Raw genomic sequence first — 26,894 nt, forward strand, 5'->3', positions numbered from 1 at the left:
CCACTGACCCAATCATTTAAAAATTAGGGTTTGACCAGATAACCAAGGCCCCAATAAAGCACTAAACCCATAGGAGTCTTACACCATCTAGCAGAATGAAGAGATTTCAGGCTCAATTCAAGGAATTGGACCACAGGTCAAATATGTTAGATCACCAGTATCAAGGAACCTCCCTTGAGGGTTACAGTTTGTCACAACTTGTTAGGTGAAAATGGTACTTAACTCTGAAAATACTGGCAGGCTAGTAAATCCTGCAATTACTTCTGGAAAAAACAGCTGCATACACAATACTACCGAGGGATTTAGAACCATTACTATACACGGCTAATGCACAAAAATGAGCATAGGGATGTAGTGGGCAAAAGCGCTTTCGGGCACACCATTGCTACATTCATACATTTTAGCTGAACTGAAATCCTGAAGGAGAAATATTTTGGAGACTAGGTTTTGTTTCACAGCTGTCTAATCCCAATAGCCGTTTGTAAAACTGCAGTGCAAGTATGTATAGACATCTCGAAAGTCTGCATAAAATATACACATGGAAAACAATACCAAATTTTAAAGAAAATTCTATGATCGAAGGAAAAAGCAGTACAGAATTACTGAAATAATGTTAAGGAGTCTTATAGTTACACGACTCAAACTAATGACAAGGTAATAAATCAAACAAATCATTCTTCATAGCTTTAATTCTCAAGCTAAGTTATCAAAAAAAGTATCTTCCAGTTTTATATAATCTGCTTTGAATGAGGTCTTCGACGAGCTGGCTAAGAAAGTTCTTGGAAGTTAACTGAAATTAAAGGATAAAATTAATAGTTTAAAAAAAAAAAAAAAAAAAAAGTAAATACAGTACATAAATCAGTTTGGAACAAATCGACAAAAATATTCCGACCGCCCGTTCACGATATCATCATTTGAAATCTGAAGGACTAATGTTAGGTACAGTATTACTAGTAGTTTAATTCAACAAACTCTTACCTAGGCCATTAGCACGCAGCAACCACCAACAGCTTTTATTTTTTCTTCAGCTTTGCGGGAGAAGAATTTAGCCTTTACAATAACTGGCTGTTTAGGGAGGGTACCTTTACCCAAGACCTTGTAGTAACCCTGAAATATAAAAATAATAACAGTAATTTCTCAACAATATTACTATAGAAGATAATGTATATTGCTAATCAGAACTGAACATCGACAAATTAATTCCGTTCGCCCGTTCGCACTATCATCATGAAGCAGCTAAGGGTGTGTTGACTGAAGGGGCTAATGCCTGTTGCACAAATCATACCTGAGGGTATAATCATTCAGGTTGTTGGTGCTAGCAACATGCAATCAAACAAACAGTCCATTATTAGCTATCAGGAATAAGATATCACTATGGACACAACCTTACAATAAGCCTTCAGCTGCACAAAATCTGGGGGTAAGACAAATTATTCATCAACAGTCAAATGTGTATGATAAAAATACCTTTGAAAGGAAGTGGAACTCTGCCTCAGAGGCATAAGGAATGAGCCTGGGACAATGTTCAAATGCTAGTTAGTACCAACCACTTTTATAATGGAAAAATGGCAATAACCCAATCTTTGTCCATAAAGGCATTTTCAATGTATTAAGAACATAAGAAAAAAGGAACACTGCAACAGGCCTACTGACCCATGCAAAGTAGGTCCATGCCACCCCCTGGCCTAGAACAATGACCACCTAGTCAGGTCACTTCCACTTATGGAAGGAGCACAGCACCAGACCTGGTAGCCCAAGCTAGCCAGGTCCAACTCACGCCCACTCGTATTTATCCAACCTATTTTTAAAACAACACAAGGTCTTAGCTTCTATGACAGTACTCGGGAGTTTGTTCTACTCATCCACAACTCTATTACCAAACCAGTGCTTTCCTATGTCCTTCCTGAATCTGAACTTTTCCATCTTGAAACCATTGCTGAGAGTGCTGTCTTGGCTGGATATTTCCAGCATGCTATTTACATCCCCTTTATTTATTCATTCTTGTTTTCCATTTATACACCTCAATCATATCCCCCCAAATTCTATTCCTTTCTAGAGAGTGCAGATTCAGGGCCCTCACTCTATCCTCATAGGGAAGATTTCTGAAACATGGGATGAGCTTTGTCATCCTCCTCTGTAAGTTTTCCAGCGCATTTATATCCATTCTGTAATACGGTGACCAGAACTGTGCAGCATAATCTAAATGAGGCCTAACCAAAGATAGAGTTGAAGAACAACCTGAGGACTTCTATTATTTATACTTCTTGATATGAAGCCAAGGATTCTGTTAGCTTTATTGCAAACACTTATGCACTGTTGTCTTGGTTTCAGATTACTGCTAACCAGAACTCCAAATCCTTTTTGCAATCAGAAGTATTAAGATCTACACTATTCAGTTTATAAGCGGCATAGTTATTGTCCTGTCCAACATTTTGAACTTTGCGTTTGTCTATATTAAACTACATCTGCCATGTCTCCGACCACTGCATCAGTCTACTCAAATCATCCTGGAGTGCACTAATGTCCTCAATAGAATGAATTGGACGGCCTATTTTGGCAACATCAGCAAATTTGCTTATGTCGCTATTTATTCTCTCATCTATATCTTTTATGTAAATTGTGAACAAGGGGCCCAACACTGACCCCTGTGAAACACCACTCGTGACGTGCCCCCACTCTGATTTCTCCCCATTTATGCAAACTCTTTGCTGCCTATTTGTCAACCACGCCTCTACCCAGGAAAAAATTTCTCCTCTTATTCCGTGTGCCTTAAGTTTCCTCAAAAGTATTGAGTCAACAGAGGCATGAATGAAAGAGGGAAAGGCTGATGTGGAATGACTCTTTCTAAAATTAAACTCAAAATGAGAGCCAGGTTTGAGTTTCTTATCCCCTTCACTGTCACAAGCCATGAAATCAAAAGGGCTAACAGTGAATGATTTTTAAAAAATAAGAGAATCTTTTTCTAAAGGCAACATCATAAAAAATACGAAATTAGATGAAAAACTCACATGATTGCTCAAGCACAAAGTTAGAGGTCTGGGCACCACTTATGCAGTAGCAATTTCATGGTCTTTTTTTTATCAACTCATCAGTCATCTCCCACCGTGGCCGGGCGACAGAAAAAAAAAAAAACCATCATCATTCTCACACAATCACTGTCTGCAGAGGCATTCAGATACAACATTTTAGATGTCAACACAAACAGCCAATATCCCAAACCCCTCCAAGGTGCAGGAATTGTGCTTCCCACCTCTAGGATTCAAATCCAGTTAACCGATTTCCCTGAATCTCTTCACAAAACATTACTCTGCTCACACTCCAACAGCTTGTTAGGTCCCAAAAACCATTCATTCCAAACACATGTCTGCTGCACATCCAAGCCCCTTGCATACAAAACCTCTACTAGCCCCTCCCTCCATCCTTTCCAGGGACAATCTCTATTCCTCCTCCCCTCCCCTCCCCTCCATTACAGATTCACACACCCTCAAAGTCATTGTATTTTGCTCCATCCTCTCTAGATGACCAAACCACCCCAACAACCCTTCTTCAGCCCTGAGTAATACTGCAACTCCACACCTCCTAATTTCTACACTATGAATTCTCTGCATGATATTTACACCACACACTGCCCTTATGCACATCTCCACTGCCTATAGCCTCCTCCTTGCTGCAGCATTTACAAAAATTCTTGACTATTTTGCTAGTATGCCTTTCCATTCTATCAACTGAGCACAAGGAAATCAGAATTACCCTATAAACTAAACAAGTCATAAATTTGGCCAATTTCACACAAAGTTAAAAAACTTCCAGTTTAAAGTAAAATAAACACTGCAGCCACACCAGGTTATTCACTAATCATGTTCTCAAGCCTCTCCTATATTACACTTTCCTTCCATTTTAATTTCACAGCAAACCATCAATTATTTATATTTCTCGGATAAAACAAAAATAGGAATGACTGGTCATGGTTTATGGTGCCCAATAATTTTACCAGACCTAGTACAAATGTATAACAGACTGGGAAAGGGAGGGGTATAGGGAGGACTTGCCCATCCACAGGAAAATTGTCAAAAATTGAACATTTCCACTACAAGTCTGATTTCAAGGTATGTACTGTATTTTAAGTCCTGAAACCAGCCAAAATCATCTCTTTCAGTAGGCTTCCATTCTATCATGTGATGCCAAGAAAGAGCCAATAAAACAAAGACCTTAAAGTAATCATTTTAAACCAAAAAGTCAAGAGGTTTGCTTTTCCCATCGTGCACTAAGAGGGGAACAATTTTTTCATACTGTGGACACATCCATTCTCTCATGTCTAGGCCAAATTTACAACTCACAGCTTCAGGGATCCAACCTTAAAATGTACAGCTACATAATGCCCTAGTGTCAATAACTTAGATCTACATACAAGACAGTGGAAGAACTGACAACCACCCATAACACTACCATCAGCAACTACATCAGAGCAGAACGAAAAGGGATTCCTTCTCACACAATCTAAAAGCTGAACTTCACAAAAGGAATTTATAATCTAACAAGGCCAAAAGGAGAGGGATGGGTAGGGGTTCTTTACACATGATCCAAGGAAGGGACGAAGAGATGCAATTCCACAGATTAAGTCTCTTAACTGCAGAACAGGGGACCCCCTTAAAGGGGACCATGACCCTGCTAATGCATTAACAATGGACTGTATGCTGCTAGTGCCACCTGATCAAGCCACCTACCAGGAATCTTGGTCTAAAACCAGGCTGCTAATTAGTATTTCCAGAATTTGTTCTGTGCCATATCCATCATATACATTTAATGTTAAAAAATAAAAACTTATTACCTCAAACAAATTTGATGGATTGTGCCATGTTTAGTTATGAAAAAAGTGGGGTATTTATTGCATCGTCCAAATTCAAGAGAAATTACTTTGATTTAAAAAGTATTACTGTACAGCCTATTGCAGGTAATCAACCTGTTTGGCTAAGAACTTGCAGGCTATGAACATGCTTCTTTTCTTATCAGCTTGTAACTATTATTATTTTGAGTTTGGGAAAGTTCAGCAATACAAATTATGCTAGTTTACATAAATGGTAAAAAATATCCTAAATAAAAATATTGGTTAATGTAAAATATAAGTAGTTCCAAACTCATTGGATCATTACAGCTTACTGTACATAGCTAAGACACTACTGTATGTGGCATTTATCTGGTTAAAATTATCCTCTTTACAAGCAAGGAGAGACTTACTGATCGGACAACATTGATTACTGGCACTTTATCATTTTCCTTTGCCTTTGCATAATTGATTCTTGTTTGTTCAGACACCAAAGACCATATCTTGTCTAGATTGATGATTGGAGCCCATCTGTGACTGGGACGGTCATGGTATCTTCTCATACCAACCTGTAGATTAAGAAGTAATTAAAAATACTACTATTCAAAAGCCAAAATAAGCCGATATCCACCGATGCCAATCTTCTGGCACACCCCTAGACAGTAAACAGTATAAAATTTATCTTAAGACCTACATTTCTTATTTCCAAAGCTATACATTACATAGCCATTTTGAATAAGTGTACATTAGATACAAAGTTTATCTTATATTCACAAGGCACTAAAAATCAGGGCTGTGGCATCAGTCATGGAGTCTGAGTTGGAAGCAATTCCTGGGTTACTGGAGTCGGAGTCATAGTTGGTAAAAATGTACCAACTCTAACTCCTAATAAATTTAAATTGTATAGAATATAAATTAAACAATCTGGAAAAGAAAAGGTTATGTACTTAATTGAGTTCATATCTTTTAAAATGGTTATTTATTACAGTGGACCTCCAGATTACGTAATTAATCCGTTCCAGAGAGAGTGACTTATCCCAAATCTGACTTATTCCGAATTAATTTTCCCCATAAGAAATAATGGAAATCCAATTAATCCATTTCAGACACCCAAAAGTATTAAAAAAAAAGTTTTCTACATGAAATATCCATTTATCTGCACAGAAAACAATGATACATGAAGAATAAAACAATAACATCACACTTACCTTTATTGAAGACATGGTGATGTATGAAAGATGGGAGGAGAGGAGAGGATGAAATAGTTTACAATTGTTTGGAAGGGGAATTCCCTTTCATAAAGACTTCAGGTACCAAGTCCTTATCCTGGGTTACTTCCCTTTTTTGTTTTTTAATCCCACTAGAACCAGCTTGAGTCACTGGACCCCTGTCACTCAAAAAAGTGTTCCAGAGAGGTCTGCTTCTGGCATATGTTAGGAATTGTGTTGGGAGACAGGACAAGACAGTCCTTCATTGTGACACTAATATCAGCTCTATGGGTTATTTCTTCTTCTTTCTTTCAACACATTGGCCGTATCCTACCGAGGCAGGGTGTCCCAAAAGGAAAAACGAAAGTTTCTCCTCTTACATTTAGTAATATAAACAGGAGAAGGGGTTACTAGCCCCTTGCTCGTGGCATTTTAGTCACCTCTTACAACACACATGGCTTATGGAGGAAGAATTCTGTTCCACTTCCCCATGGAGGTTACCTGGAGGTTATTCCGGGGATCAACGCCCCCGTGGCCCGGTCCATGACCAGGCCTCCCGATGGATCAGGGCCTGATCAACTAGGCTGTTACTGCTGGATGCACACAGTCCAACGTACGAGCCACAGCCCGGCTAATCCGGCACTGACTTTAGGTATCTGTCCAGCTCTCTCTTGAAGGCAGCCAGGGGTTTATTGGCAATTCCCCTAATGCTTGATGGGAGGCTGTTGAACAGTCTTGGGCCCCGGACACTTACGGCATTTTCCCTTGGTATACCAATGGCGCCCCTACTTTTTGTTGGGGGGCATTTTGCATCGCCTGCCCCAGTCTTTTACTTTCGTAGGGAGTGATTTCTGTGTGCAGATTTGAGACCATTCCTTCCAGGATTTTCCAAGTGTAGATTATGATATCTCTCTCCCTCCTGCATTCCAACGAGTACAAGTCAAGTGCTTCCAAGCATTCCCAGTAGTTAAGGTGCTTGACAGAACTTATACGTGCAGTAAAGGATCTCTGTACACTCTCTAGTGTAAGAGGTAAGTGGAAATAAACAAGAACAAGTAGTAGTAAGAAAATATAAGAAAACCCAGAGGGGTGTGTATATACTATATGCTTGTACATGTATGTGTAGTGTGACCTAAGTGTAAGCAGAAGTAGCAAGACGTACCTGAAACCTTGCATGTTCACGAGACAGAAAAAAGACACCAGCAATCCTACCATCGAGTAAAACTATTACAGGCTTCTGTTTTACACTCACTTGGCAGGACGGTAGTACCTCCCTGGGCAGTTGCTGTCTACCAACCTACAATGGGTTATTTATCTAGCACAATTCATCTAATGACATAATAAAAAATATTAATAACATAGAAACATAATATATACTCTAGAATGAATAAAATATGGCATTAAGAATGTCATGAGTGGTGGTGTGTTGTTTGTTGTTGGATGTATAAGGGCCATAGTGGTGGTGAATGCGGCAGCAGAGGCGGCAGTGTTAGTCAGTAGCCCTATATACCTCCAACAACAATGGAGGAGTCAGTTTCATGCTGTCCTTTTTCTATCGATTAATCGCTTAACTTACTTGCTACGCTGTTAACCCTTTGACTGTTTCGGTTGTATATATACGTCTTACGCGCCACTGTTTCGGACGTATTTATACACGTAAATTCTAGAGGCTTCAAATCAAGTGGGAGAAAGCTGGTAGGCCCACATGAGAGAATGGGTCTGTGTGGTCAGTGTGCACCACATAAAAAAATCCTGCAGCACGCAGTCCATGAGAAAAAAAAAAAAAAAAAAAAAAAAAAGTTTTTTTTGGATTAAAACGCAGACTTTGAGGTGTATTTTCGTATAGTATTTATTGTTGTATTCTCGTTTTCATGTCTACCATGATAAAAAGGAAAACATATTACAGAAATAGAGATGATTTTGATTAGTTTCACGATAAAAATGACCGTGAATTTGAGCTCAAAGTAGTGGAAATGTTCGATTTTTACCAATGTTCAAGAGTAAGCAAATCACACCACACGTCCAATACACGTCAAACTGGGGAGTCTAATATTCTTTCACTAGTTCACTGATATTATTTATACCATTTTTACAATAATGCAGTAGTCTGCACAACAGTAAATGTTTTATTTTTTGTATGAATAAAAAATCAAAATAGAAAGCAATAGTATTATAAGAGGGGCCTAGAGATGTGCCTAATGAACAGAGGATATGTTATTTTAGTGCCAAGAATGTCTGCATTGTTTATTCTGGACCCTATTTTGAAATTGGCATCTTTTTTAATTTGTGTGAAATTGACCAAATTGCCAATTTCTGACCACTTTACTGGGTAATTCAAATCGGTAAATGGGCGGTTTCTTGTACGCAGTTGATAGAAAAAATGGAGTTCTAAAGAAATAGTTATGTGTTTGGTCAACTGGAACAACGGAATTGGCCAAAAATAGGGCTCAAAGTCGTCGAAATCACCGATGCGTATATGTCGCGGAGCGTAATTCCACGAGTTTTCGACCAAATTTCGTACTTTTGGTGTCATTACCATCGGGAAAAGATTCTCTATCAATTCACAAAAAAAAATATTTTTTTACCCAAAAATTTATCGACATAGAATGACAGTTTCAGAAAGGGGCCTGCGACAGTCAAATCGCTACCTGGTGCTATAGCCTTTATCAACTCCTGCTGCTTTAGTATCGTACATACTGCAGAATCACTGAAAAAGGCACATTCTCCCCTCTCTCTCTCTCTCAGCCCTTTACCAAAGGGCTGGCTGGCACTAGAAGCTTTCTTTAGGCCCATGGTGGCTTATTTAGCAGTTACAAGCACTAAAAAGGAGGGAATACAAAATGTATCGTATGAATGGGTGGGATCGTCTTCACTAGCTGATAAACAATGGCACACTGGCTGTACATGGAGTGTCGGGGCCGCTCAGGCCAAGCGGACACGTCCCGGACGAATGACTTGTACAGAGTTCAGCGACGTTCACTGAGCCAATATTTTGATGAAAAATATTACTTATTCCAATGACAACTTAATCCGGGGCTCCACTGTAAGTCGTTTAAAGTGATCAATTGTTTTTTACTTTTTTGAAGTTTTAACTTTGAATTCTTCTTAGTAATATCGAAGGAAGTACACCAGACTTTTTTTTTTTAACTGGTAGAGAAAGAAGTTTCTGACTCGGATTTTCTATTACAGCTTTTTTCTTTTACATCCTATTACTTTATACTTGACAGTCGTTTTATAAAAATATAACTTCATTGTTTCCATATTTCAAGTTTTGTCTTTTGTTTAACCATAAGGTTACTGAATGCTTATAATTTCTTTAATAAATAAATTAAAGCCAGAATGGCATAGCTATAGCATTGAGACCCAAGCTTTAATAGGTTGCACGGTTTCAGGCCATATAGCAAATACACCTACCATCCGACTTATGACCGAGTTCGGTTCCGAGAAACCGGTCGTATGTCTAAATGGTCGTAAGTTGAACTTTACTATTGAATATCAACAAAACATTTTTGCAATGACTATTTTATTGTTTTATTTTGGTATTTCATGTTTTACTTTACTTTTTATGTTGTTAGTACTGTATTTTATACTGTAAGGTTTAGGATAAACACTGTGTACAACACAAATAGTTGTTTATTTCCCAGAAATTTGGCATAAAAAAACACGGTCGTAAGTCGAGTGGTCGTAAGTCGAGCAGGTCGTAAGTCGGATGGTAGGTGTATATAATTAGTAAATTTATAATTTATTCTCTGAAGGAGGGGGTGCTAATGTTGCAGTTTTATAACAGTAGTGTAAGCGCACCTCTGGCAAGACAGTGATGGAGTGAATGATGGTGAAAGTTTTTCTTTTTCGAGCCATCCTAACTTGGTGGGAAACAGCCAATGTGTTAATAATAATCATAAAATCAATACATAATTAAATTAGTCGGAGGTGCCATAATAAAGGAGTCAGAGTCTAAGGCTTTAAGTGTTGACTCCACAGCCCTGCTAAAAAAAAAAAGGTTAAAAAATTAACTGAAATTAGGGCATATGTTATTAAAGTTTAATTCACCTTTCTAACAAATTAATAGCTTTACCTTTCCAAAGTAACCAGGATGGTATTTGTCAAAGTTAATTCTGTGATGGTGCTGACCACCAGCATTACCACGACCACCAGGATGCTTGCGGTGCTTTCCTGTAAGTGTAACATAATTTATCATACCATCTTCAGCTGAGACAAGAAAATGAGCAATCCTAAACAGATCAAGTGTAAATTAAACCCACCATTAATAGTACAGTACATGGTTATCCCAACAAAGATCACACATTCCATCTACAAACCAAATATGTAACCCTTCTTTCAGTGGTAATCACATAGAACTACATAACTGAAGCCAGAGCCCCTCACAGTTCTATGTCATAGGCTCAGCTCACTAAGATGAACTGTGAGCAGTAAATTTTGGTCTAGATACGAGAGAATGTTCTTAAATTGGTATTTTTTCAATTGTGTAATACTGGCCAAATTACCAACTTCTGTGTACTTTATAGAACAGTTGTAATAGTTGAATGGGCAGTTTCTTGTGCTCATTCGATAAAATGGAAGGCTAAATTTGGTCAAATGGAGCAATTGATCTACACTTAACCCTTTCAGGGTTAGTGCCGTACTAGTACGGCTTGCACGCCAGGGTTGGTGCTGTACTAGTACGCATAAATTCTAGCGCCTTCAAATCTAGCGAGAGAAAGCTAGTAGGCCTACACATGAAAGAATGGGTCTATGTGGTCAGTGCGCACGGTATGAAAAAAAAAACCTGCAGCACACAGTGCATTAACGAGAAAAAAAAAACTCCGATTGTGTTTTTGGTTTAAAACAGCGACTTTGCAGTGTATTTTCGTGTGGTATTTATGGTTGTATTCTAGTTTTCCTGGTTTTATTTTATAGAATGGAAAACATATTACGGAAACTGAGATGACTTTGATTGGTTTCATAATGAAAAGCACCTTGAAATTGAGCTCAAACTAGCAGAAATGTTCGATTTTTGACAAAGTTCAAAAGTAAACAAATCATGCCATGCGTCCAATACACATCAACTGGTGAGTCTAATATTCTTTCACAAGTGCACTGATATTATTTATACCATTTCTACACTGATACAGTAGTCTGCATAACAGTAAATCTTCTATTTTTTGCAAGAATAAAAATTCAAAGTGGAAAGCAAAAGAAATGTAAAAGGGACCTGGGGACGTGACTAACGAACAGAGAACTTGTTATTTTAGTGCCAGGAATGTCTTTCTTGTTTATTCTGAACCCTATTTGAAAATTGGCATCTTCTGAAATGTGTGAAATTGGCAAAATTGCCAATTTCTAACCACTTTACTGGATAGTTGAAATTGGTAAATGGGTGGTTTCCTGTATTCATTCGATAGAAAAAATGGAGTTCTAGTGAAATAAATATGATTTTGACTAGTACACAGGAATTGGCCGAAAATAGGGCTCAAAGTGGGCAAAATCGCCGAAGCGTAAACATCGTTGAGACCGCTAACTTCGTGAGAGCATAATTCTGTAAGTTTTCCATCAAGTTTCATACTTTTGGTGTCAATATGATCGGGAAAAGATTCTCTTATCATTTCATAAGAAAAAAATTTTTTTCCCCCCGAAAAATTTTCGACCCTGAGAACGAGTTTAGGAGAGGGCCTCTCGACCCTGAAAGGGTTAAAAAAAAAAAAAAGTGGACACTGAATAATATTAATTTTGGGGTTCTGGAGTGAAAGGGTTAATTTATAACCTCTTCACTGTTTTAAGCCTTTAAATTTTCATAAGAACTCAGTGTCCACATTTAACCCTTTCACTGTCCAGAACCCCCCCCCCCCCCCAATCAAAATCATTCTGTGTCCACTTTAAAAAGAAATTTTCTTCTGATTTGGTAAAGATTTTTCTTCTAAAATTTGATGGAAAACTCATGGAATTACACACACAGACATCTAGGCACAATTTACACATCAGTGATTTCACTCGCTGAGTACTGTTCCAAGTCAATTCACTGCTCCACTTGACAAAATTTTTAGTTACTTCTTTAGTATGCCTTCAATTCTATCAAATGACCACAAGTAACTGCCCATTCAACCAACCTGTAAAGTGCAAGTCAGTAATTTGGCCATTACACAATTAAAAAAGTACCAATATAAAAGTAACCTAAAATAAGCAATGTAGACAGTCTTGGCACTAAAATTACATTTTCTCTGTTCATTACTCACATCCCAGGCCTCTCCATTATTAATAATACTTGCCTTCCATTGTGAATTCTTAGCTGCACAATAATAGAAGATTTACTCATTTCTCAGATAATAAAATATAACTAGGAATGACTGGTCATGGCTTACCACATCCCAATAATTGAATCAAACCTGGTAAAGGGTTAAAAACTCACAAAACAGACTGGGGGCAGGGTGCAGGGCCTTACCCATCCTCAGGAATACCAGCAAAAATCTAATATTTTCACTACTTTGAGCTCAATTGCAAGCTACTTCATCCTGAAGTCAATCAGTCTTTATTTCAGTAGTACCTTATCCATTTTATCAAATGTTACCAAGAAACTGCCAACCATAAAAACCATCCAAGAAACATGCCACAATTTTAAACTATGCCCACGATCATTTTTTTCCCTCCATGCACTGCATTTGGCAACTTTTTTATACTGTACACTCACACCACAGACCAGTCTCCCACATCTAGGTAAAACTTTATCACTTACGGCTTATCTGAGCTGAGCTCATAACTACTCAAGGGACCCTGGCTTCAGTGACAGTTCTACACAATGGCCACCGAGTGTGTTAATGTAGACAAATGTAAGGTTTACAGTACGTGGAAAGAGAATAACCATGGCACTTATGATCTGAAAAATGTAGACTTCGATCACACTGAATACAAATAAGATTTAGGAGTTCTGGTTAGATGCAATCTAAAGCCAAAACAACAGTGCATAAGTGTTTACAATAAAGCTAGAGAATTCTTGGCTTCCTATCAAATAAATATTAATAACAGGAGTCTACAGATTGTTCTTCAACTTTATATATCCTTGGTAAGGCCACACTCAGAATATACTACACAGTTCTACACTCTTTACAACTGATGATGACCATGTTTCCACAATGGCAGACCTCGTACATTTGTGTTCAGCTTTTCCAGGCACTGGTGAGGATTTAGGGTGCTCATGGCTTTCCTAGGATATGTCTGATAGTTCTTTCTAAATTTTGCCCCAGGCAAATCTCCGATTATCGAAATTAAATTTACTGAAGATCCCGTCTCATAATATTACTGGAGTTCCCCCACCACTGCCCGAAATGCCCTGGTATTCAATTCAATTCAATTCAAGTTTATTCTCTATAAGGGTTACAATGTGGGGTTTACAGGTTTTGGGTATTGTGTGGTTTACATGTTATAAAATACTAATTACAGAGGGGGCCACTAGGACACCTAGCATGGCTAGGCATTTCGGGCAGACTTAGATTAATTCTTAACATTAAATCCTTACAGTATGATAGTGGTTTTTTTTTTGTACTTAGCAGACCAAAATTGTAATTACACATTGTAACCTTTACAAAGAAATAAAATCTTTATTCTCCAGTTTGTACTTATATGATGTGATCAGAGTACATTATTGTTTCTGTCACTGATTAGTTCCATATTTATAAGGATAAGATCCAATAAACTTTTGAAAGCCCCATTAGTTCCCTGGTATGTACCCATTTAGCTGGCATGCTTTCAGAAACTATTTCTGGTACAATGCTGTGATGAACCATCTTCCACTTTATATTTGCTAGACTGAAATCTCCAAGGATAATATTTGGTATAAAGGGAGGGAGGGAGATCAAGAATTTCAAGGCAGCTACCTATCTTCCTCATCTTATCCATGAATTCCTTGGCTGTTGCTGATGGTGGTTTATATTAAGGATAATTACCTGATTCTTATTTTCCACTATAATACCTAGTACCTCTATATTTGATGAATTCAACAGTTCTGTGTAACAAGAAACATCTTTGATGTAAGAGCTTACTTCTCACTGTGACTGGCATGGTTATGGAACAAGTTGAGCTATTGTATGTCATGTACCAGACATCGCCAGCCACCACCCAAGTAACCAATGAAGTTCTTTAACCCTTTCACTGTTGAAACCTCTGATCACAAACTTGCTCTCAGTGTCAAAGAATTTTCAGGTACAAAAATTATTTCTTATGAAATGATAATCTTTTCCCAATGGTAATGAAACCATAATTACATAATTTGATGGAAAACTTACAATATTACACTCTCGCAAAGTTTGCGGTCTCTGCGATATTTACACAACGGCGATTTCACCCACTTTGAGCCCTATTTTGGGCCAATTCCATTGTTTCAGTTGACTATATTCATAGCTATTTTGCAAGAACTCCTTTTGTTCTATCTATTGTATTTTGAGGTAAGTAATGAGTGTACTGTGTGTGTATTTTACTTTTTGTTGTTTTTCAATCTTTGTTCTATTGCTAACTTAATATGCGTTAGTGTAAACTTATTATCCGACTTAAATGTAAACAAATGACGTTCTGCTTTCTGTATAAGTGGGGCCCTACTGTACGTACTTTTTCTAACTGGTTTTCAAAATTTCAAATGAAAACTTTTAAATGGCTAGAATAATGCCATTTACAATTACAATTACTTATTAACAATGACAATGTACAATGTTTCATTAACTCAGGTTACACTTACCAACACGGCCATGACCATGGCTCACGTGTCCACGAAGTTTCCTGGTTTTCTTCTTCTGAGTGGACTGCAAAACAAACAGTAAATCAACACATCAGCAAAGAGATCAAATTAAAACACGATACTGTATTAAGTACGGTATATTGGCTCATAAACTGCCTTGCTCCAATTAAGAGGTTCACATATTGCTCTAGACTTCTGCTGGTCAGAGCATTTTTTGAAATGTGGCAGTGTAATCAGAAAATAATAGTACAGTGGTACCTTGACTTACGAGTGCCCCAATTTACGAGTTTTCCGAGTTACGAGCAGTCGCTTAGTTGATTTTTTGCTTTGAGTTGCAAGCCAAAATCTGAGTTACGAGCGACCTTCAGATATGCCACCACTAATTGGTGGCGTATCTGACATCAAATCCAACTTTGTACCCAGAGGAACATCAAGTATTTCGTCCCATCCCACATGCTCTTCCAAGACATAAATGGAAGGAAAATACTCCCACACTAATCCGATTGTAGTGAGGCACCTTGTCCCTTGTTTCATTCTCGTATAAATCTAGGGAAGAGGAACCTCCATTTCAACATTTTTTTTTTTCCAAAAAACTAATTAAGGTGGATGGAGTACTGATAGTGGTGGGTGTAGCAGTGAAGGTGGTGGGTGTAGCAGTGAAGGTGGTGGGTGTAGCAGTGAAGGTGGTGGGTGTAGCAGTGAAGGTGGTGGATGTAGCAGTGAAGGTGGTGGGTGTAGCAGTGAAGGTGGTGGGTGTAGCAGTGAAGGTGGTGGGTGTAGTAGTGAAGGTGGTGGGTGTAGTAGTGAAGGTGGTGGGTGTAGTAGTGAAGGTGGTGGGTGTAGTAGTGAAGGTGGTGGGTGTAGTAGTGAAGGTGGTGGGTGTAGTAGTGAAGGTGGTGGGTGTAGTAGTGAAGGTGGTGGGTGTAGTATACAATATTTCTTATTTATATTCATTTTTATTTAAAAAACCCTTAGAAAAAAATTGGGGTGGTTTTTTGGGGGGGTTGGAATGGATTAATGGCATTTCAATTAATATCAATGAGGAAAATAGATTTGATATACGAGCAAACTTGAGTTACGAGCTGGGTCATGGAACGCATTAAACTCGTAAGTCAAGGTACCACTGTATTTATTGGCCTATTGGAGGCTGACATTGGTAGAAAAGTGCTAGATGTAGTTCAATGTAGACAGATGAAGCTAAGGACCTATCTCCCACTTATACAATACCTACTTGCACTCACTTATTGAAGACATGAGCTAATGGTCTGCCAAATCCCTCCTAGCATTCCTTAAAAATCCTGAAAGTTTGCCTCAGAACAATGTGACATGTTTGGTTTGTATCTATTTGGCCAAGAACCATGTCACTAGAAACTTTGATCTTGCATAATTTATTTGTCCTGGCCAACATAATGATTTCTGGAATCTTGTTTGCATCCTCATGAAAAATAGAGAAAGTATTAAGACTTGTACAGTTTTTACACAGGAAGATACTAGCAATATTCCAGAAATTATAAATTATGTAGAACAGAACAATAATAAACTGCACAATTAAGGTCACAAGTGACATGGTCCTTGGACAAATAGATAAATTAAAACCTAACAAATCCCCAGGCCTTGATGAACTGTACACAAGGGTCTAAAGGAATGTAAAGAGGAGCTTAGCAAACCTTTGGTTAATCTTTTCAACATATCACTACAAACTGGCATAGTGCCAGATAAGTGGAAAATGGCAAATGCAATACAGCACCTATTTTCAAAGCTGGTGACAGGTCCTTAGCTTCAAGCTACAGACCAATAAGCCTAACCTCCAGTGGCAAAATTTATGGAATCAATAATTGCCTAGGCAATTCATAGCCATCTTGAATAGTATAAATTGATCAACGAATCTCAACACGGTTTTACAAAATGGCGTTCCTGGTTTATGAATTTAACTTTTTTCACTAAGGTATTTAAGCAGGTAGATCATGGTAATGAATATATTGTGTATAAGGACTTCAGTAAGGCTTTTGATAGTCCAGCATTAGAGACTACTGAAGAAAATTAAGGCACATGGAATAGGAGAAATTTCAATTACTCCGATATGGTAGACACGAGGAAATCAAAACTTCATCAGAGTACAAAACAAATTCCGGCCACAAAACAGAGCGAAAAACAAACGTCAAAGACCTGGGAGTGATTATGTTGGAGGATCTCACCTTCAAGGACCATAACATTATATTAATTGCAGCTGCTAGAAAAATGACAGGATGGATAATGAGAACCTTCAAAACTAGGGATGCCAAGCCCATGATGACACTCTTCGGGTCGCTTGTTCTATCTAGGCTGGAATATTGCTGCACAATAACAGCACCTTTCAAGGCAGGTGAAACTGCTGACCTAGAAAATGTAGAGAACCTTCACAGTGCGCATAACGGAGATAAAACACCTCAATTACTGGGAGCACTTGAAGTTCCTGAACCTGTATTCCCTGGAAAGCAGGCGGGAGAGATACATGATTATATACACCTGGAAAATCCTAGAGGGACTAGTACCGAACTTGCACACGAAAATTACTCGCAACGAAAGCAAAAGACTTGGCAGATGATGCAACATCCCCCAATAAAAAGCAGGGGTGTCGCTAGCACGTTAAGAGACAATACAATAAGTGTCAGGGGCCCGAGACTGTTCAACTGCCTCCCAGCATACATAAGGGGGATTACCAATAGACCCCTAGCAGTCTTCAAGCTGGCACTGGACAAGCACCTAAAGTCGGTACCTGACCAGCCGGGCTGTGGCTCGTACGTTGGATTGCGTGCAGCCAGTAGTAACAGCCTGGTTGATCAGGCTGATCCACCAGGAGGCCTGGTCACAGACCGGGCAGCGGGGGCGTTGACCCCCGCAACTCTCTCCAGGTAAACTCCAGGTTAGAGGCATGGTTGGCAGATAGGCAGCAGTGTGTTTGCATAAATGGGGAGAAATCAGAGTGGAAAAGCGTTACGAGCGGTGTTCCACTGGAGTCAGTGTTGGGTCCCTTGATGTTCAAAAAAGACATGACAGAATGCACACATAGGGACTGTTCTGCACACAATTTGCATACTGTACAGAAATTTTTTAGGCCACAAATTTACCATGGATCACCAATTTAGAGCTCTCAGTTCAACTGTTTGGGTTGCCTATCACTGCCTCACACCTGGGGCAAAAAATAAAAACAGGTAGGCCCATGGAATACATCATAGGAATTATTGCATCAGAAGCACAAACGATGGAACCAGGACCCCTCTCAATACCACCAGATTATCTCGCAGCAAATGCAGAGAAACTGCACTAGCACACTTGGCTAATACACTGGTCTGGGGTCAATCCCCGGTATGGCTGGAAAACATTAGGATACGTTTCCTTAAGATACCTGCTGTCCAACGTTCACCCATTAGTAGAGAGGAGTTTATGACGACGTTTTGTAAGCTCCTCTCTTCTATGTATGGTTTATTTGTATATCGTTCCAGTCACGGCTTTGTGCCTTTTTTTTGTTATTTCTTGTTTCTCTTGTTTGTTTTCAAACATATACAAGAAAATCTTATCTGCAACAGTTTCAGGTTGGAATAGACCTGAGAGAACTAAATGTGCAGATAAAATTATAATTTGGAACAAGTACAGCACTTAACTATAATAATTTTTATTTCTACAAGTACATATACAAGGTATACAGGCCTAGCTGACATTAGTAACATACTACTATATAGAAAGCCCCTTGTTATGAAGAGCATTTTGGGCAAATAAGGTCAGTTTTGTCCCAGGATGCAACCCTCACTAGTCGACCAACACCCAGGTACCCATTTCACTAATGGGTGAATAAAAAAAAAAGGCAATACCATGACTAGAACGATGCACAAATAACCCGCACATAGAAGAGAGGAGGCTACGACGACGTTTCGGTCCGACTTGGACGAAATAGTCCGAATGGTCCAAGTCGGACCATGTTACTGATGTCAGCTAGGCCTGTATACCTGGTATATGTACTTGTAGAAATAAAAGTTATTATTATAGCTAAGTGCTGTACTTGTTCCAAATTATAATTTTAGCTGCACATTTAGTTCTCTCAGGTCTATTCCAACCTGAAACTGTTGCAGATAAGATTTTCTTGTATATGTCAGAAAACAAACAAGAGAAACAAGAAAAATTTATTTATACCAATTTATGATGAACATTACAACTTAGGCTATTGCTTGCTGTTCTCATGATTCAAGTACTGTAGTAAAACACCTTGAACTGCAGCTATTATAGCGTAGTAGTAGACATTTACAAAGTAAAAACTGTAAACTGTTAAACTACTACCATGCACATTTATGTTAACATTGCCAAATGAAAATTGTTTGGTACCTTGATCACTCCACAAAATGGCAAGTTATCATCCAATTTCTTTTTCTTCTCAGAAAACTGCTCAATCTATAAAAAGAATCCTACATTTAACATAGTAACTTAAATTTTTGGGCATGCCCAGCCTTGTCTGGTACAATCCTAGCATGCCTACCCATGCTAGGCAGGTCTCTCACACCCTGGCCATAATGTTCTTAGCATTATGTACAGTTCACGAAAAAATTAAAACCATAACAAAAAATGCAATAAAAAAAACAATATGAAGATCCTTCGTCACTCCTTGCATCAATTAACCTCGTATGAAATTTATGAAGACTTTGTTTACTGCTTGACTTTGTTTACTGGTTGACTCGAAACATGCCTCGTAAATTTCACGAACATTTATCGAGTCTCATCGGCAATATTATCATCAGATTCACACTGTAATAAATGAAATCTTACTCGCTCATGATCATAAAACTCTTGTATGTGTAGATGACGGTGAGGTATGAGGCAGGATCGTCATAAAACGGCAACAATATCAGGAGAGTGCAAGCAGCCATACCATGTTGATGATGATGTTTACCGAGAGGGAGATACGGTCAATCAGCGCCGCCTGGCCGCAGCCACCGCAACTACGGATAACACACACACTAATACTATCCACAATTTTACTAACAAATTCAAATTCAAAATTAAAATTAATTTTTTTATTTCTTTGCAAAGTTTACAATGTGTGACTGACATGTTATAAGGAGTCTATTTCCATACATAGTTTACAATGTTTAATTACAATATTGATTTGCAAGTGCAAAACAAGCCACTATCATGCCGAGGCATTTCGGGCAGACTACACCTATATGTATCATAACTGCGTTATATAATTTTTAAACAAATCCTAATCATCCCTCTTTGAAGGCATGTGACTGCCACTTCATCAGTTCTCTCATGTATCTGAAGACCGATGTAAGATGGAATCCACAGGTGTACTCTAACTCCACTTTCCACAATCCTACCATACCTGTGTCCGGCTTCTGACACAAGCATGAATACAATTGATACTCAAGGAGCTAAGAACATTTACGGATGATACGATTAAGGTGTCAGCATTTGATAATCGGAAACATTTGAGTGCAAGCAGTATAACAAAAAGTTCTGTTGAAAGGTTCAAGCCAAGTTACTGATGCGTGTCAGGTAAAGACCCACAAGATATAGCAGACACATTCATCACCTTCAAAACTACCATTAGAAAACATCTTATCTCCCTGATACACCCCATCAACTAACTACACGAATACCACCTAGTGGTTCACACTTACACTCACTCACCCATTTGACCATAAACAGAAATATTAATCTCAATCCTAAAATAATGAATCCTATGATACTCCAATACTGAAACTATGTACTGTGCCAAAACAAAAGCATTCACATTGCTAAACTCACAAACTAGTATTTAGTCACTTAGCCATAATACCAACTTACCTCATAATTTGTAATATTTTAAAATAAAGAATTAAACTAAGTCTGCCCGAAATGCCTAGCCATGCTAGGCGTTCTAGCGGTACACTCTGTAATCATTATTTAACTACATGTAAACCACACAACAACCAAATTCTGTAAATTCAACATTGTAATCTTTATAGAGAATAAACTTTGAATTGAATTGAATTGAATTGAATAGCTAATGTTTTAACACTGGAACTGGAGTCGTGCAGCAAATGGTTAGTAGACAACAAACTATCATTACACCTCGGGAAAACTGAAGCCATTCTCTTTGGCACGAAACATAAACTGAGAAGGGTAAATAATTTTAATGTTCAGTGTAATGGGGAGCCCATCACTTTGGTTTCATCAGTAAAATATCTGGGAATCCCCTTTGACCCATGCATGTCAGGAGAATTGATAGGGAACAGTGTAGTAAAGAAAGCGAATGCCAGACTGAAGTTCCTGTATAGACAAGCACAGTGTCTACCTACTGAGGCTCGCAGGACCCTATGTCTAGCCCTTATACAATGCCATATGGATTACGCTTGCTCTTCTTGGTACTCTGCCTTGACAAAAAAACTGAAAGATAGACTGCAAATCACCCAGAACAAAATCGTAAGATTCATCCTGGGGCTGGGACAAAGAGAACATGTAGGCCAGGATGAATTACAGCAGTTGGATATGCTGAATGTTGAAGACAGAGTAAAACAACTGAAGCTAAATCATGTTTATAAAATTGCTCACAAACAGTGTCCAGAATATCTTGCTGTCAATTTTGTCAAGGTTGGGAACCAAAGCAATCATAGTACTAGGGGGAGAGAGCACAACTTTGTAGTACCCACAGTCAGTGGCCAGGCTTCAAACACCTTTTATTGTACAGCAATAAAGGAATGGAACAGACTACCCGCACATGTCAAAGCAAGTCATAGCATGAACCAGTTCAAGAAGAGTGCCAAAAGGTGTCTGATGAATGTAGCTACAGAAAGGGAGGGGGATGAATTTCTATTTTTTAGCTAACATACGTGTAAATATTACCTTATTCCTAGTAATGACCCTCGTATTGTAGATAGTCTTAATGACCCTCGTGTAGTAGATACTCTTTTTAGTATGATAATAAGATGTTATCTTCATTATAGAATAATAAGAAAATATTATAACCTTTATATTATAATAATAAGGTAAAAGGACCCCAATGGAAATAAGTCACTCTGTCTGACTTTTTTGGGTTATTCTAGGTTCTCTACACATATGCTGCTATGTATGATAATTCTGTGTAACTGTATTTGTGTATACCTGAATAAACTTACTTACTTGCTCCAATTTCTATTGGAAAGCCATCACTTTATATGACAACATCAGCACTACCAGTTGCGCCGGTGGATAAGTGAACAAAAATATCAACAAACATAACAAGTGTGACTTTGTCAATGGTCCAAGTCGGACCGAAACGTCGTCGTAAGCTTCTCTCTTTTATGTGCGGGTTATTTGTGTATCAACAAACAATTTGCATCCTGCTTTTTAAGAAGTTCTTTAGAGGGACAAGGCGGAATAGTGGCTTGGAGAGGTAATTTCCCATGGTGCGGGAAAGTTTCGTTGTTGTCTTGCTTGTAATGGATCAAGTATCTGATTCATTCGGAAGTCAGTTGTAATTTTTATAATCCATCTGGAGGAGTTCTCACCAGTGCTGATATAAGCATGGAGGGTGGACTGACCGAAACTTTATAATAATAATTATTTCTGCAAGTACATGTACAAGGTATACAGGTCTAGCCGACATCAATAACATACTACTGTATATATATATATATATATATATATATATATATATATATATATATATATATATATATATATATATATATATATATATATATATATATATATATCTGGGTCACCAGGCCATCGATACTGTCCTCAGGGACAAATTGAATGACCTTATGAGAATGGAGGAGAGAATAAGCGATCTTGATGCCCATGATGCTCTGTATCTCCTCACAAGGTGTCTTACTATGCCAAGACTCACTTACTTCTTGAGGTGTGCACCCTCTTTTGACAACCCAACACTCGATGAATATGACGCACACCTGAGATCAACTTTTAAGAAGGCACTGAACCTGTCACTAGAGGATGAGCAATGGGATCAGGCAACCCTCCCAGTGCGACTGGGAGGTATAGGGGTGCGTAAAGCAACGCATGTTGCTTTACCTGCTTTTCTGTCTTCGTGTTTGGCTTCCAGTGCATTAGTCAAGAAGATAGTCCCCGAACGCTTGAGAGACTTGGTAGGAGCTCAAGACCCCAGGTTTACTGAAGCAGCAATTCGGTGGGACACCCTTACAGACTCCTCCAGTAGACCAGCTCCTCCCAAACAGCACAAACAGTCCCACTGGGACAAACCGATCATGGAAAAAATCGCCAACACAATGCTCTCCAATGCTTCAGGAAAGAACAAAGCTCGTCTCCTGGCAGTGAAGGCACCACACTCAGGAGATTTCCTGTTAGCTGTTCCCAATTCCTCCCTGGGCACCCGTCTCGACCCACAGGCCATTCGGATTGGTGTTGCTCTTCGCCTAGCCGCCCCCATCCTCACCGAACATAGGTGTATTTGCGGCAGGGCGACAGCTGATCAATTCGGACTCCATGGTCTCGTGTGCCACACAGCAGAAGGGAAGTATGCCAGACATGAGATCAATGACATAATAAAGAGAAGCCTCGCCACAGCCCGTTGCCCAGCTCAACGGGAACCCCAAGTACAGAGGTCTGATGGAAGTCAAAAGCGTCCTGATGGAACCACTATGCTACCCTGGAAGGATGGAAAGCAGATTGCCTGGGACTACACCTGTGCTGCCACATTGGCAGACACCTACTTGCCATACTCTGTAGTGGAAGGGGGTGGAGCTGCCAGCCACAGGGAGACCCAGAAGATCCGAAAATATGAAGACCTTCCCCCTTGCTATAACTTCATTCCAATAGGGTCGGAGACCCTTGGAGCATGGGGCAAGTGTGCTCTAAAGTTCCTCAAAGAGCTGGGTGAAAAGCTCATCATAGAAACCAAGGACCACAGGGCGACCAGCTTCCTCTTTCAGAGACTCAGTGTTGCGATCCAGAGAGGAAATGCCTGCAGCATTCTGGGCACGCAGCCCACCGCAGGGGAGCTGGACGAAGTATTCGAGATGTAGCTCTGAGCTACCTATGTTGTTTTACTTTGTATCATATTTTTGTGAATGTTTTGTCAATGTATTTTGTCTTTAAATAAAATATATATACATAATATAGGGGGTGGTAGGAGAAAATTCTCAAACAGCTTCAGGGAGAATCTTGAGTTTTCCCTGAAGCAAGTTTATTCTTTTCTCTGAGGATGAGGGTCCCCATAACAGTTCTAGAGGTGGTACCTCCCTATATATTATATATATATATATATATATATATATATATATATATATATATATATATATATATATATATATATATATATATATATTATATATATTATATATATTATATATATATATATATATATATATATATATATATATATATATATATATATATATATATATATATATATATATATATATATATATATATATATATATATATAGAGCCCCATGCTATGCAAAGCATTTCGGGCAAATTAGGTCAATTTTGTCCTAGGATGGTCGACCCACACCAGTCGACTAACACCCTGGTACCTATTTTACTGACAGGTGAAAATGGACAGCAGGTATCTTAAGGAAACACGCCCTAATTCCTCTCCTAAGTACGGGTTATTTGTAAATTTATGGATGATTTACATATATTATTTGGAGGATTTAATACACATGTGGGTACTGTTTTGTGTTACAGTGATCATTTTTTTATTTTATGCCCCAGAACTGGAGAATATACAGAGAATTTTCACTGCACATATAAATACAATAAAACATCTAAATTACTGGGAACGGTTGAAGTCCCTTGATCCACACTCTTTGGAACGCAGGCGAGAAAGATACATGGAAAATCCTAGAGGGGCTAGTCTCAAATCTGCACACGGAAATCACTCCCTACGAAAGCAAAAGACTCGGCAGGCGGTGAAACATCTGTCCATTGAGAAGCAAGGGTGCCATGAGTACACTAAGAGACAACACAGTAAGTGTCAGCGGCCCAAGATTGTTCAACTGCTTCCCCGCATACAGAAGGGGAGATTACCAATAGATCCCCCCCCGGCTGTCTTCAAGAAAGAGCCGGCAGTAACAACCTGGTTAATCAGGTCCTGATCCAACGCAAGGCCTGGTCACAGACCGGGCCGCGGGGGCGTTGACCCCCGAAACACCCTCCAGGCATACCTAGACCTAACGCAACATAGTGCAAGTGTATTCACTATGGCAGCTCATAATATTTTATACGTGACCACGTAGTGAGAGCATCCTGTGCTTAAAGGTCATATTTGTAGCGAAATATAAAATATCTTCACCAGGCCTTGCCCCATTCTCAGATTTTAATCATGAATGACAAGAACATAAGAAAGAAGGAACACTGCAACAGGCCTACTGGCCCATGCGACGCAGGTCCATTCCCCCCTAAGCAGCCCAATGACCCACCTAGTCAGGTCACTTCCACTTAAGGAAGGAGAAAGGCATCAGACCTAGTAGCACAAGCTAGTTAGGTACAACTCACATGTATTTATCTAACCTATTTTTAAAACTACACAACGTTTTAGCCTGAATAACTGTACTCGGGAGTTTGTTCCACTCATCCACAACTCTATTACCAAACCAGTGCTTTCCTATATCCTTCCTGAATCAGAATTTTTCGAACTTGAAACCATTGCTGCGAGTCCTGTCTTGTCTGGAAATTTTCAGCACGCTATTTACATCCTCTTTATTTATTCCTGTTTTTCATTTATACACCTCGATTATATCCCCCCCCCCCAAATTCTACGCCTTTCTAGAGAGTGCAGATTCAGGGCCCTCAGTCTATCCTCATACGGAAGATTTCTGATACATGGGATCATCTTTGTCATCCTCCTCTGTACGTTTTCCAGAGCATTTATATCCATTCTGTAATACGGTGACCAGAACTGAGCAGCATAGTCTAAATGAGGCCTAACCAAGGATATATAGAGTTAAAGAACAAACTGAGGACTTCTATTATTTATACTTATAGATATGAAGCCAAGAATTCTGTTAGCTTTATTGCGAACACTAATGCACTGTTGTCTTGGTTTTAGATTACTGCTAACCAGAGACTCCCCACTGGGGAAGTCAATGCAAGATAGAAGAAGTTACCCTCCAACCGGAGGGCCCAAGAGAGGATAGAAGAATGAAGAAGACGAACGACACCCCCGCCTAGGGGGCCACCGCCGGGTCACCATCTGGAGAAGACCCGGGCCGGAAGTACCGGCAAATCTTTAATGAATGAATGAAATGCTAACCAGAACTCCTAAATCCTTTTCTCAATCAGTAGTATTAAGATCTACATTGGAATTGGAATAGAGCCAGCTCCATAAACTTCTCGAGTGATGAGCTACAGCTCCTGGGCCTTTTAGGTACTCAAATTTTTAACCAGGAGGGTTAACCACCCAAGATTACTTAATAAAGTCTGTGCGTCATCGAGCACTGTTTAATATTTCCATTGGGGCCCTTTAGTCTTGCCCCAGGATGCGATCCATAACAAGTGACTAACACTCAGGTACCCACTTACTGAATAGGGAGAGCAGGTGTAAAGAAAAATGCCAGGGCTTGAGACACGGACATTCAGTACGTGAAGCGCGTGCGTTGCCAACTGAACGTAAAAACTAAAAATCCCGTTTTGCTAGAAGTCATATCCTGGCTGGGCAAAATGCCTTTTTTTTTGAGGGGGGGGGGTTATTGTTTGATTTTTTTGGGGGGTATGTTTGACTTTTTGGGTCATTTGTCTGACTTTTTGGGATATCCTAGGTAATTTACACATGTTACTATACATGATAATTTGTGTAACTGTATTTATGTGTACCTGTAGCTAAATAAACTTAATTAATTAAAGCTCTCAGTCTTCCTGGAAGTTTTCATGTGTTGGGCTTAAAGGTATCTGATACTGATGTAGAAATACTCTACCGGCGATGCTTGGAAGAAAATAAAATGACTCATTGCGTTTTAGGAAGTAACAAAAACAAGCCATAGTAAGATTCTGTAAAGTAAAATGTGTACTTAATTAAATAATAAGGATACTCACACAGGAAGCCGAACACGTGTTGACAGGATTAACCTCTTCCTTCATTCCAGGGAAACATGTCATTTACAAGCTATTGATCTAAGTTTATTAATATATGATCAAGCTAAAGTATTATTTAACGCAATTCCTTGCGCAG

The 26,894-nt window shown here is 38.9% G+C and overlaps 2 protein-coding genes across 4 annotated transcripts in view; one reads left to right on the forward strand and one right to left on the reverse strand.

The window, feature by feature from the left end:
- Positions 1 to 673: 673 nt before the first annotated feature.
- RpL27A (ribosomal protein L27A) lies at positions 674 to 19,741 on the reverse strand. The gene is made up of 6 exons (XM_053792350.2): positions 19,647 to 19,741; positions 14,750 to 14,813; positions 10,106 to 10,203; positions 5,236 to 5,391; positions 979 to 1,107; positions 674 to 790 (listed from the first exon to the last, which is right to left on the reverse strand). The coding sequence occupies exons 1-5, from the start codon at positions 19,647 to 19,649 to the stop codon at positions 979 to 981; spliced, it is 450 nt and encodes a 149-aa protein (XP_053648325.1). The 5' UTR covers positions 19,650 to 19,741; the 3' UTR covers positions 674 to 790.
- A 7,063-nt stretch (positions 19,742 to 26,804) lies between these two features.
- The window catches only part of LOC128699619 (zinc finger matrin-type protein 3), a 185,956-nt gene continuing 185,866 nt past the window's right edge, over positions 26,805 to 26,894 (forward strand). The window contains exon 1 of one of the 3 annotated variants that reach the window (XM_070083685.1): positions 26,805 to 26,894. This exon is cut by the window's right edge and continues 191 nt beyond it. The gene's annotated coding sequence lies outside the window, so the exon portion shown is untranslated. The other 2 variants (XM_070083688.1, XM_053792348.2) reach the window with 2 other exon arrangements.

The sequence above is a fragment of the Cherax quadricarinatus genome, chromosome 10 (assembly GCF_038502225.1).
Source record: "Cherax quadricarinatus isolate ZL_2023a chromosome 10, ASM3850222v1, whole genome shotgun sequence".
Lineage (NCBI taxonomy): Eukaryota > Metazoa > Arthropoda > Malacostraca > Decapoda > Parastacidae > Cherax > Cherax quadricarinatus.

Bases quoted from the DNA above. Each gene is read 5' to 3' on its own strand.
- RpL27A (XM_053792350.2), bottom strand. The intron at 10,204-14,749 runs GTAAGTGTAACC...TTACACTTACAG, and splicing joins CCATGGTCATGGCCGTGTTG to GAAAGCACCGCAAGCATCCT. The intron at 5,392-10,105 runs GTAAAGCTATTA...CTTAATCTACAG, and splicing joins ATCCTGGTTACTTTGGAAAG to GTTGGTATGAGAAGATACCA.